The sequence below is a fragment of the Notechis scutatus genome, chromosome 2, assembly GCF_049901735.1.
Source record: "Notechis scutatus isolate UNSWTSFEM ecotype Mainland chromosome 2, rNotScu1.2, whole genome shotgun sequence".
In the NCBI taxonomy this organism is placed as follows: Eukaryota; Metazoa; Chordata; class Lepidosauria; order Squamata; family Elapidae; genus Notechis; species Notechis scutatus.
In genome coordinates this window covers 103762864-103777089 of record NC_142010.1, presented here as the reverse complement: position 1 = coordinate 103777089, position 14226 = coordinate 103762864, and the positions used below count along the sequence as shown (strand labels likewise).

General features: G+C 40.4%; 1 protein-coding gene across 1 annotated transcript in view; it reads right to left on the bottom strand.

The window, feature by feature from the left end:
• Positions 1 to 14226, bottom strand: part of USP43 (ubiquitin specific peptidase 43) — a 110801-nt gene that overhangs the window by 54467 nt on the left and 42108 nt on the right. The window contains exon 3 of the mRNA XM_026677005.2: positions 3431 to 3537. Within this exon, the coding sequence (XP_026532790.2) occupies positions 3431 to 3537 (107 nt within the window). The remainder of the gene's footprint in view (positions 1 to 3430; positions 3538 to 14226) is intronic.

Sequence of the window (14226 nt, the reverse complement as noted above, 5' to 3'; positions counted from 1 at the left end):
TTATTTATTTATTTAATACCCTTATTATTTTTATAACTTATGGCTAAAAGAGAAGAGTATTTAGACAGTAGTCCTTCACTGCAGTCAATTAAAAGTGTAGTCTAGACTACTATTTTTCAACTTTAAAAAAAGTGTGGAATTGCTCAACCCGCATGCTACACAGAAGAATAACATTTTAGCGAGATTATCCCTCAGGAGTAACTGGCTAATCCTGACTGAGTCTCTCAATACTTCAAGTCCCAGCTGGTTTGTGATCATTCAACTTCATGCCATTAGACTTCTTTTAAATGTGTGACCAATTAAGTAACTTCCTCTATTTACTTTGCAGCTTCATGAACAACAACCTGGATGGATAAAACAGTAACAAATGGTTATTGTTTCAAGCCCAATGCATTTTTATTCACTAAACTGTATAGATCAGATGTAAAATGTGATAAGAATTCCATACTGGACAGTATCCAAAACAGATGGTCTGCAGATGCAAAGAAGGATGGTTTATCCATTAACCTATACAAACAAACTACCATGACAAACAGAATAGAACAGCTGGAGTGGCACACTTTGCCCAAGAAAAAATTGACTAATGGTTTAATGAAATGACATTCATAACCGCCCATAACAATTTGCATCATTTATACTCAGAGAGGGGAATTATTGATAACTTTGTTATGTTTATATTGTGCTTTTACTTCAGGAGTTCAAGGTGACGTACAGAGTGCCCCTGCTTGCTACTTTTCACAGTCTTGTAAAGTGGGTTGAACTAAGAAAGAATGATAGGCCCAAAGTCACCCAGTGACCCTCCTTGTGGAAGGCAGGCTTACACCTAGGTTCCTAGTGCCAGTCCAAATTGATCTGAACTCACCATCTAATGTGAACCACTGAGAATTTCTCATAAATCCATTTAACTTATTGTACTTCGCTCAGTGCCTACAGAGCTCACTTCTATAAAGTCAAGTTGCATTCCACATGCAATGGGAACAATTTAACCATGCAGTTTTAATTTACTTTATTATCTCTTGCCTGGATTGCTCTAGTACAGGGGTGTCAAATTCATGTTGTCACATTGTCGTCATGTGATGTATCAGGACTTTTTTCCCCTTCGCTAAACCGGGGGTGGGGGTGGCCAGTGCGTGACACATCTAGGCTGTGGGCCACAAGTTTGACAACCCTGCTCTACACTTAACCATTCTTGATGAAAGAAGCTCTCATTCTCCTACTGGTTCCACAAGAAGACAAGCTCCATCAGCCTGTATATTGCACAGAGAACAAAAAGTATAAATGGCATTTCTTTCCTTCTATGAAGTGGCTTTTTGCAGCAGTTGAAATAGTCTTATTGGGCTCCAGCAAGAACAACTCAGCTTAAAGGGTTCCTAGCCTTTCCAAAACCCATATCCTACATATTGTTTATTTTAAGTTACCTCTTCCCCAAGTTGAAAGCTTTTATTCACTTCTGAAAAGATGTCTCTCATTTGCAGCATCGCTATTCTGCTTATCTGTATAGTTCAGGGTACAGCAGAAGCATCTTAGCTAGCTCTAAGTGCTTCCCTGAAGGCAAGGATCCATTATGAACTATCCAGGTTTTTTTAGGCACCCAAGTCTTCCAGTGTCAGAACAACAGAATGTTGCTTGCAACATATTTAGCTTTCAAGGATGGACTGAACTATTTCACAACAGACTTTTAGTTAATCTAGGATGAAGAAAAATGTGCTTTCACAGCTAGAGTGGGAGACCTATTTATTCATTTTCCCCAGTGAAAAGAACCCACAGATCACCTTCTGAATTAAATGTAAAAGGAAAGACTCATGAGAAGAGGAAGCAAATTTAATCTCTATAAATTTGACACAGTGCAAGTTTAGAAAGCCAGTATTGTTGTCCAGTTCAGTAAGCGTGACTCTGCTTTTACATTTGTTTCTACTTTTGTATCTATCAGATTTTTTTTTAGGAAGAAAAATTACTGTTCCTGTTTCACCTACCTTCTAATGACTAGAACAAAAACTTTAAGACTTGTGGAGTTGAAGCCCACAAATCTTAAAGTTGCCAAGCTGGTGACCAACAGCTGAACCAGATTATTTTTCTCCTTGCTGTCATTTTTGCTTCTCTGAAGGGCAGGACCAAGCGCTCACCTGTTTCAGCTGTAGCTCACCAGCTACAGAGGACAGGACATAACAATGGAAAGCTCTGGCAATCAGCAGCCTTTAAAGCAGGGGTCCCCAGACTTGGCAACTTGAAGACTTGTGGGCTTCAACTCCATAAGTCTTAAAGTTGCCAAGTCCACAAGTCTTAAAGTTGCCAAGTTTGGAAACCTCTGCTTTAAAGCATTATCTAGAAGAACAGCCTCATGATGGAAACTGTTTCTCAGTTCCTAAAGAGTGCCACATCAGCACATCAGCAGTGTCAACAGCAGGAACCATGCGTTAATAGAAGCATTTGTTTGCTGCCTCATCCAAAAGGATATAGCAATACCTTCCTTCCTTTCTTTTCTCCAACATCCACTTACTATAACAACATGTGCTATTCATTCTGTATTTCCTATCACAGGTCTTTCTCTCTCTCATTCAGATAAGTCATGAAAGAAACATGGAACAATTTCTCCAACAGGTCGTACCTAACTTGGTATCTTCCAGATGTCCTGAAATCTCCTATCCAAGAATCCTAACTATATGTGTTCTGAGAAGTGTAGTAAAAACATAATCAGGGACCAGGTTAGACAAAACTGGGAGAGTTGGATGCTGATTTTTTACAAAATGATCCAAACCACATGCTGACACTCCAGTTCGGTTCTGGTATTTTTGCCAGCTGAGAAAAAGCAAATGAAGATAGTAAAACTACATTGGGATTAGTAGTCACATGTCACATGTCCAAACAATAGCTTATCTTGTGAATGCAGCATTCCACTGTTACACTGAAGGCATCAGGTTAGAATTCACAGCAATGCCAGCTGATAGAAGAGTAATCGGCAATGCCCCCAAACTGAACTATTGTTTTTCACTATTCTAAAGCATCTTTATACAATTTATAAGGACTACTATTTAATCAATATAGCTACATTTATAGTTACATTTTTTTAGAACAGAGTCTTTTCGGCCTCTGCCAGGTCTTCCTAGGAATCATACTTAGAAAAGTGAAGCAGCACCATCGCAGTCATGACAACACCTCGTGGAACCAGCTGTTAGGGACTAAACAAGATGGAGTGCTCTCTCTTTCTGCCTGGAAGAGTGACAAGGAGTGCTGCAGGAAGCCATCCTTTAGTACCTCAATCCCTCTGTTTGTCCCTAGGCATGAGCTGGTTCTACTTAATTGTAACCCTGTGGAATTTGCACCAGGTAATATCTTTGGCTGTATCTATTACAATCTATTTCCGGATGACTTCTAGATGGACAAAAATATGATCTTTAGTTGTGATATGGGAAATTCTGTCTTAGTTTCTTACCTGTACTGGGCCTGGAAGTGATTCTGCACAAAGCTTTGACCCTTAGGAGGCTGAACAGTTGCTTGGGCACTTCCACTGGTGGAACTCTCTTCCTGTCCAGATGGTGGCTGTGAAAGAAACCAAGACAGAAATTGAATAACAGGAAGCATACCTGTTAGCTCTGAAACTCCACTCTGTAGAAACTCTTTGCCATCTTAACTGGGCTACCAGGTTTTGGCACCAAAAATCTGAATGATTATTAGATGTCAGGAAATGGTTAGTCTTATGCTTCTAGCAGGAAACTGCTGTACTCCAGATCTGGTAGAACTATTTGTTAAATCACTGTTTAATAAGAAATAGTCAATCTCAATAGCTTTGGTTTTTTTCTTCTCTGTCTCTTTCCATTGACAAATAAATGGAATTGCTTCATTTTTATTTTATTTTATTTTATTTATTTCTCAATTGCTTACAAGATAATAGGTATAAGTAAAAACATAGTTATGAACACATGGACACATATAAGAAAAATAAAAATATATAAAAGAAACAATAGGACAGGGACGGTAGGCACGTTGGTGTGCTTATGCACGCCCCCTACAGACCTCTTAGGAAAGGGGTGAGTCAATAGTAGACAGTCTAAGATTAAAGTTTTTGGGGTTTGGGGAAAAAACCACAGAGTCAGGTAGAGTATTCCAGACATTGACCACTCTGTTGCTGAAGTCGTATTTCCTGAAATCAAGTTTGGTGCGATTAACCTTGAGTTTGTATCTATTGTTTGCTCTTGTGTTGTTATGTCATACCTTCTTTCTTTCAATAGGAAAAATCTGTCTAAAAGAAGGGCGAGATCTTACCAAATGTCATGTTTGCAAACTGTCAATTTAAATATTCCAGTAGAGTTTTAAAAATACATATGCATGTATACATCCTGTTCTATGAATTTGACTAAATAAGTGAGTGGGTGCAAAAATTTAATTACCAGTTTAAATATTCAATGATTTATTTCTCTCCACCAAAGAAATAATAAACAAGCTGAACACTGCATACAAGACATTGGATAGACTTGTTGGTGGCTAGGAGAACTGGCATATTTCGTTATGTACAGCCCATCTTTGGTATGGTTTATGGTTCTATAAATAAGCAATCTTGATATGGCCATATCCAGAGATAATCTAAAGCTATTTTCTTTTTAGTTAATACCCTTTTAACCTTTTTCTTGGATCCCCAAATGTAAGGTGTATCTTCCAAGGTATTCGAAGTCATGGGATTGATTTAAACCTATTTATAATGCCTAAAGGGGGCACAATGGCTCAGTGGTTAAAGATGCTGAGCTTGTCAGCGAAAATCCGGGTTCGAGACCTGCGTGCCATTCTACTGGGTGAGCTCACATTCTTACCTCAACTCCTGACAAACTAGCAGTTCAAAAGCATGCAAATGCAAGTACAGTAGATAAATAGGTACCACTTTGGTAGGTAGGTAACAGCATTCTGTGCATTTCGGCATACAGTCATGTTGGCCACATGACCACAGAAATGTTTCCAGACCATGCTGGCTCCCTCGGTTAAGAAATTGAGATGAGCACCAGCCCCTAGAGTTAGGATCAACTGGATAGGAGAAACCTTTAGCTTTATCTATAATGCCTATATTCTTGGTTAACTCTCACATAAACTTCTTTGCTTTCCTTTGTCAAGTTCTAGTCTCCTTAGCTATCAAATAACCCATTATTGTGCCCTATTGTCCTCAAGTATATGGTGTAATACTTTCCTCTGTAAAATTAGAAGCTGCCTATTTTGTCCTATTCCCAGATTTCAAGATTTATGTTGTTGTTTTTTTGTTATATATCAACCAAGTATAAAAGATAGAACAGAATTTGCTGTACATACTACAAAGGAAATGTACTAAAAGGAAGTTAGTGAAAGAGACAAATTGCCCAATGTTTTCAAGAGGTAATATTTGCCTACAACTAATTTTTTTAAATAAATAGGATAAATTATATGACTGAAAGTAAAAGCAACCTTTCCCATTTGTATCCAGGGCTAGTAGAGAGATTTTTACATTGTCCAATTGGTATGCAGCTCCTGCTGTTCCCAAATTGTTTTGACACAGTTGACCCCTTCTATCTACAATAGCAATAGCATATACACGCATAAACCAGCTACCACCATTAAAATGCTGGTCCACTGGCACAGGAATTATGGATGCAATCCAGATATTGGATGTGGTTGCTACCTGCTATGACTTAGGCTTTGATTTAAAAAAAAAAAAAAAACATCGCCAGTATCCTAAAATAGCAACATATGAATGGGATCTTAGTGACCTCACATGCCAAGGGCTACACTGTTCTTCCTGCTAAGACAAAGGAGAATAATCTTTTAATGGGGTTCTTAAATGTAGCAAAATGAAGAGCAAAGAATGCAGGATGCCATTAATCAGACTATTTAGGCTGTCTGTAAAAGCAAAGGAGTGGTTGACTCTTGACATGCAAAGAAAAACAGGCTGGAAGCATAACAGTTTACTGACCAGTAAATTTTCTAACATTGCTTAGGCTAAAACAGGCTGTGTTGATATATTCAGAACAGTTTTTAACATTTTTAACATAAGGCAATTCTTTTTCTGCCACAGCTCTATACAGTTGTGCAAAAATTTAGGCATGTCTGGCCAAACTGCACGAATCTATGTAAGAAGAAGCTAATTTCTAGCAGCTACAGAGTTAATCATAACATCTTTCCCCAAATGTCCACAACTTATGTGCTGTTGTTCACAGATTCAAAAAAGAACACTGTAAATATGGCATGTGCAGAAGAAGTTGGAACATCAGTCTAGTTGATTTAGTGATACTTTTTTGATTGGACTGTAAAGTTGTTAATAAGACTCCAGAAGTTGACTGATTTATTAGGCCTAGAGTACCATTAGCCTGGCAAAGACAACTTCACAAGTGAACAAATACTCTGACCTTTCCAAACTCTCATCCTACTTGAGCAACTGCAGGCTTCTCTAAACAGCTGTCTGAGAATTTAAAAAGAAAAATCATTCACTCTTTCGGGGGAAGGTTATTAAAAACCCCTAAATGCTTTCAGCTAGCAATTTCAACTTATTAAAATGGAAATTACTGACACAGTCAAAAATATGGATACTCCTCTATTCCCCCCCACAAAAAAGAATCCCAATTTGCTGTGAAACTGAGACAAGTAAATGGCATCCACCCTTTGTTGTTCATAATCCACAGACCAGGCACTTCGCTTTTGATGTATGATTTAACATAGTCTTGTAAATAATAAAACATGAAAATGGTGTGGACATAATTATGGGATCTCTTAGAAGTTAAGAGACATTATTGGATTTTAGTGATCCCTCAAGTAGACTATTTGCTTTCATTAACATCATGAGTGTCTTCAATCACATAATCAGTCACTGAGCCTATGTGAATGGAGAAAAGCACTCAGGCAACATGGACAAGAAAAACAGAGGGTTGTTTGAGTAGGAACAAAATAAAGGTAATAGTCAAGCATAGTAAAGGCTACAAAACCATATTCAAAGAGTTTCATGTTCATTGTCCATGGCTGCTAATATTATCAAGAAAGTTTAGGTCCATAGGAACATAACCAACCTCCTTGAATGTAGCCACAAAAAGAAAATTGAGCCCAAACTGAAAAGACTTGTTCAAATGGTAGAGGATTAACCGAAGAAAACTTCGAAGCGGATCCTGGCTGAGCTCTAAGATCAAGGTACAACAATATCAAGTCACCGTCTATTGCTATCTGAGTGAAAGTGGCTCCCACATTAGAAGATTCAAGAAGACACCACTTCTGAAAGACACAAAGACACAAAAAAGCCAGACTGGAGTTTGCTAAAGTGCATGTTGACAAGCCACAGGCCTCCTTTGAACAGATGAAAGAAAATTAAAGCTTGTTCATACGTCACAGAGGAACTATGTTCATTGAAAAAATAATGCTTTTAAAGAAAAGAATTCTATCCCTACTGAGAAACTTGGAAGATGCTCCATAATTTTAGTGAGTTACTTTAGTGCCTCTAGCACTGACTGGGTGCTTTTAAAATAACCTGCGAAAAAGTTTAGCTGGCACTGGAATGCTTGTCCACAGCCCCACAGTTTACTTGGTGTTGCTTACAAAACAATGATCTACTTGAGACAAGGAATTTTTTTTATTCAACCTTTCCACAAAAATAATGATGCAACAAAACAGAAAAAAAAAACTGACAAGTCTGAAATGCTTTAGAACAAGAGCTTTGGACAAATAAAACAAAAATTGAATTGTTCAGCAATAATAATGCAGGGTACCTTTGGATAAAAAAAGATGAAGTATTTCAACAATAGAACATTTTGCCATCTAATTTGCTTTGGGGCTGTGTGGTAAGAAGGTAGAATAGATCCAATTAAATATCATATTCTAGAAGCTTGTGTCCCCTAGCCTCACAAAAATGAAGCTGAAAAAAGGCTACATATTTCAGAAAGACAATAATTTGAAACATGCTTCCAAATCTACCATGAAATACTTACTGAAAAGAAAGATAAAGTTTGGTATGGCCTTCACATTCTCCAGATTTGAATACTGCTGTTAAATTGTATAGACCGAAGTATATTTCTAAATTAGAAGAATTCTTCAAGGAAAGCAGAAAAAAATTTCAAAAGCAAGAATAGTAAGATAATTAGTTGACTACATGTTATAAAGAACTGACTGTGTCTAAACTTAGGTGCCTGATATAATCACTATTCTTTTATTATGAATGTGTAAACAAGTACATAAATAGAAGTTTAACTATGTACCATGTAGAAGTGGTATAGGCTTCTATTCCCTTAGGAACTCATTACTACATATAATTTGATCAGGGGTGCCTAAATTTTGCTTGCATCTGTATGTAGATGCAGATAGGTTCTTTTCTTACACCCATTGAATTCCAGATTGGAAAAACAAAATGTATGAATCAGATACTATTTTTCAGTGAGATGATAACTGATCTTTTAGGCCTGAAGTAGAGTGGGCTGGATGTCGGCATACATGCAATTAACTTAAAATAAAAGCCTATTTTAATGTAACTAAGGCTAAGGCTTATAATCCTATAAACTTTCCAAATGCCCTGTCTTGTTTCAATTATATTAGTGTAAGTATCAGGTCACAAAAGCGGCGCGTATTAAAGTTCTATTGAGATAGCAACAGTGCACAAATATGCACACATAGGATCATTTAAAATGAGATAACATGGTTTACATGGTTAACTGCTTCACCCACTTCCATTTTATTAAAATGGTTGTCAGCCTTTTCCATACACACATAATTCATGTATTTGCAGCTTCCATGAGATTCCTCTAGACTCATGATGGCAGACCTATGGCACACGTGCCACAGGTGGCACGCAGAGCTATTTGTGCCAGCACGCGAGCCGCAGGCAAACTTACCTCACTGTGCATGTGTGCACCTCCCAGCTGATTTTTGGCCTGTTTGAGGCATTTTTCAGCCTCCCAGAGGCTTGAGGAAAGCCTTTGCAGGCCGAAAAATAGGCCCATTTCGTCACTTCCTCTATTTCCAGAAATACCGGAAGTGACAAAACAGGCCTATTTTTCGGCCTGCAAAGGCTGCTGAAGTTTTACTCAAGTCTCTAGGAGGCCGAAAAACGCCTCAAACAGGCCGAAAATCAGCTGGGAGGTGCAGTACAGGTGGGGTGGTGGTGTGGGGGGCATGAGGGGATTGTGTGCTCAGGCGCAGGTGACGTGGGGAGGAGCGCGCATGCATTGCCTTCTGGGTGCTGGCACATGAGCACACAAGCGCGCACACATTTTTTGCCACAGGAGCCAAAAAGGTTAGCCACCACTGCTCTAGACAGTATTGAAGACAGCAACCTTCAAAGAACTTGGCATTAGCCAAGGCCAGTCTGTCTGGGAATTCTGGGAGTTGTTGCCATCAAGTTGGTGAAGATAGTTGGTAAAATAAAACTCAATAACCTATTATTATTTCAAATTATAGGTTCAACTGAAATAGCGATCTCTCTCTTCCGAAATTTCAAAGACTGGGAAGACAAGGAAAGGGCCCTCCATCCTCCTGTACTGCAGGCATAGTCATCAAGTAAGTACTTAATGACGCAAGAAAATAAGCTATCTTTACTGATCACAGCAATCTAAAAGGGCCTGTGGAGGTGATGATATTAGACATGCTACTTATCCCAAATTCCATAGCCACAATTTGCTCTTAAGCTCAAAGCAAAAAAGTACAGAGCATACATAAACAAATGTGATGGTCACTGACTGTACCTAATAGCCATATAATACATGGTCCCACCTCTATGATACAATATCCTGAGATATCTTATTACTCATTAAATATTTTGAGAAAATTTCTACCATAGGATTATCCAACCTTTTGAGGACTGTCAATATATTGGAATGTTATTCTTTTGTGCCAACAAAAAGAGCACAGATAGCTAAGGGTAGCTAGCCACAGCAAATATATTGCAAAAAGACAAGTGGGTAAAACTAAAATCAAAGAAATTTAGCCAGGAATCTCATTATATATGACAGAGATAAAATGTGTTATTTTATCTAATTAGGGATCACTATCCCTCCAATCAAGAACTCTGTTTTTTCATGCACTGTACCCCAAAAGCACAAAAGCTATTCCTTTTACTCACCTGTTTCACACAAAATATCACACAAATGTTTAATCTTCTGTCATAATCCCATTTTCTTTGCAACACCCCACCTCAGCCTCAGCCTTCCCATTCCTCTTTTTATCATATTAAAGCATCAGGCCACCTCCCGCTTCATGTTCAAGCATCCGTCATTACTAGGTAGTGGGAACGGACCCTCTATTGAATCTGTTTTTTTAATGTTCTGGTTTATTTTTATTTTTTGAATAGTGAGGATCAGTATTTCAATATAAATACTGATTGTTAGCAACTTCCAGGCTGCATCAAATCAAACAGAACTGGAAAATTAAACCCCCATGGAAATTCATAATGCTAGAATAAGTAACATTTATTGAAGAAATTTGGGAAGCTAAAAAAAAAGTTTCTTTATCCTTCCTGCCCCGTAGAATGTACAATTTGGGCCCCACTTCCGAGCAACATAGCCTGTTTCTACCAGTCTTCATTTTTGCAAAGGTCAGATTTTTTTATTTTTTAAAAAATACAGTGTATGAAAACTAAGACTTACACCAATCAGTCATCATCATTTTATTTATAAAATAATGACCACTGCAACACCCAGATTCATTCTATGCGGGAGGTGAGTGGTTTCTAAATATGGATGGATGGATGGATGGATGGATGGATGGATGGATGGATGGATGGATGGAGAAAGAGAGAGAAAAAACCTAGAATTTAGTTGGCAGGTATAGGAAATCAACTCTTTATTTCAAAGCACAGCTAGCCATTTGAAAATAACAAGTAAAGTTAAAGAAACTTAATCTTAGACACATTAGACAGCAAGAACTGTCTACGAATATAGTAAATCCTGTGAGCATTCTATTACTTTCATTCTACAGTGATGACCATAGATAGACTGATCTACCTAAACAATTGTTTTTCAAGGTTTTCTCAAGAACAGGAGCAGTCTAAGCAGTTCTAGTATTTAAATGTAGAACCTGTGTTACTGAACTATAATTCCTGGTAATTCCAAACAGCCTAAGATTTACAGAGAGTTATAGTTCAGCAGCATCTGAAGGATCACATTTCTTGACCTTTGATCTAACTTAAAAGTGGATGATATCAAACATTTACTTTTAAATTTTCAGGCTAAAAGGATATCCATAATACACAAAAGAGATGAATTCTCCTACTTCACAAAGTAAGTCATCCAAATTCATGACCTTAGAAGCAATTCCTGGAAAGTATCCAAGTGAGTAAAACTTTTATGGACTAAGGCCAGTGTAACTGAAATTCCAGTAATCACTTTTTTTAAAAAGAAAGAATGTGTTTTAGGGAAATCACTAAGAATCAGAACATCAGCTCAAAATATACTCTGCTAGTTTACTTGATATACACTATAGGATATTCTTTAATAATGTTCTTACAAGTTCACCAACACCATATCTCAGTTTCAGGACAATTTATTCTCTTTGACACTTTTCACAGCATCATAAATGAACAGCTTGATACCACAGCTGTCTATGAGAAGAAACAGATGAAAACTGGGTGTCATGCCCCAAAAGACAAGTATCTAATTTGTTTCATCACCGAGGCAGGAGAAAGATGTACAAGATTCTAACTTTGATTATATTATAAATGTGACTTGTATTTATACAAAGCAATAGCTGAAATTCTTGGTTTCCTTAACTTTTCTACAATAATCCCACATATCTGAGCTCTTGTATTTTTGGAAATCTATTCCTGCAGTTTGTTGCCTAGTTAGTCAAAACTAGTTTGATACTTAGTTAGGAAAAAGCAAAAAATGAACAAGTACGGGATATGATGATGTCCCAAGCAGGTAACATTAATATCATAGCTTCCATATGAACAATTTAATATTTTTGATAGTGGATCTGAAAGTCTTATCCTCATTTTACATCATTTGCTTAGATTTACTGAGTTGATTCAAATAACATGAAATGCTTATTTTGTGTGCACATTTGGCCTGGTCGAGTAGCAAGATAAAATGAGAATGGGGCGTTGGTCCTTACCTGATACGCCCCTTCTAGGCGAGCCGCGAGGAGCATCCAGACTGTGGGATGTGCTTCTGAGTCCTCTTCTTTCAGGCTGAGCTTTAGACGAGGAAACGCTCCGCCCCTCCCACGTGGCATCGCGCAGCGTCCCCAGTTTTTGCGATAACGAGAAGAGAAGTTATTAATCCTATCTAATCAACTATTGGCTCCTTGGCTGAAAACAGGAGTCCCCACCAGACGGAGATGCTAGGGTGGGGCTGGATGCTCTCGCGGCTCGCCTAGAAGGGGCGTATCAGGTAAGGACCAACGCCCCATTCTCCTCGAGCCGCTCGGAGCATCCAGACTGTGGGACATACCAAAGCTTGGCTGTCCTATGGGTGGGACTCCGTCTGGCCCGAAGGCCCCTCCGGATCATTGACAACCCTCTGTAAGACCCGCCGGCCAAAGGAGGCCTCAGCTGAGGCATACATATCAATCTTGTAATGCCTGATAAACGGGGACGGAGAGGCCCAGGTGGCTGCCCTACAAATGTCAGCAATGGGGGCTTGTGTGGCCCAGGCCGCCGAAGTGGCTGCACTCCTGGTGGAATGGGCAGTTATTCCACCGGGTGCCGGCAGAGAATGGGAAAGGTAACACCTGGCGATGGTCGCCCTGATCCAGCGGCTGATAGTGGAAGGAGAAACCTTGAGCCCTAGTGTCTTGGGTTGAAAAGGACAGGAAAAGAGATTCCGACCTTCGTAAGGACTGAGTGCGCTTAATATATATACGCAAGGCCCGTCTAACATCTAGGGTGTGCCAAAGAACCTCCCTGTTCCCGGAGGGTCTAGGGCAAAAATTTGGTAGAACCAGTTCCTGAGATCTATGGAAGGGCGAGTTAACTTTGGGTAGGAAAGTGGGGTCAGGCCGCAGGACGACCCGGTCTGCATGGAACACACATAGATCGCTCCTGACTGACAGAGCTGCTAATTCCGACACTCGACGAGCAGAAGTGATGGCTACTAGAAAAACTACCTTAAAGGTGAGGAACTGAAGAGATGACTCCCTCAAAGGCTCAAACGGAGAACGTGTAAGAGAAACTAGGACCTTGTTGAGGTCCCATGTGGGAAACCTGTGAACAGTGGGAGGGCACAGGTTGGTGGCACCCCTAAGGAAGGATCTAACCCGGGGTGATGGGAAAGGGAGCCGTAGTTATCACAGGAGACCACTGTTGAGAGGGCAGAGACTTGTCGTCTCAGGGTGTTAGGTGCAAGCCCTTGCGAAGGCCTTCCTGAAGAAATTCCAGAATCTGAGCCACGGAAGGAGAGAGAGGGTCAACCTGGGACCCACTACACCACTTGCAGAACCCCTTCCAAGTGGCATCATAAATTCGTGTAGTGGAGGGTCGCCTGGCGGCCAAAATAGTGTCGATGACATGGCTTGATAGGTTCTCGCTAGTCAGACGGATCCGCTCAACTTCCAGACGGCTAACTGTAGCCATTGAGGCTCCGGATGTAGAAGGGGCCCCTGAGAGAGGGAGACCCTGTCCGGGGGATCCGCCATGGGGCGCTACCGATAGGTTGCGGAGGTCCGCAAACCACGGTCGCCTGGGCCAATAGGGAGCCACCAGGAGAAGGTCTGCCCTCTCCTGAATGAGCTTCTGAATGACTCTGGGCACTAGCGGGAGCGGAGGGAAGGCATATAGGAGCCCTGGGGGCCATGGGCAGCGCAGAGCATTGTGGTTCTCCGCCCGTGAGACGGATACCGGGAGAAAAACCGTGGAAGTTGTGTGTTGGATGGGGAAGCGAACAGATCCACCACTGGAAGGCCGAATATCTTGGACGCTTCCTCGAACAGGGATGGATGAAGTCGCCATTCTGCTTGGTCCACCGTGGCCCTGCTCAGCCAGTCCGCCTGGGTATTGTCTATCCCGGAGATGTGTTCGGCTTTTAGTGATAGAAGGTTGGCCTCTGCCCAGCGGCAAAGGCGCTCGGCTTCCCTCATCAGTTGAATTGACTGGGTGCCCCCTTGCCTGTTGATATGGGCCTTGGCCGTGACGTTGTCTGTGAGAACGAGAACATGGCGACTGCAGATCTGGGGGAAGCAGCGCAGAGCCAGATGGACGGCATGGAGCTCTAGCCAGTTGATGCTGCATCTTTGTTCGGTCGGCGACCATTTGCCTTGCGCCGAGAGTGAGTTGAGATGAGCGCCCAACCGGATAGACTTGCGTCGGTA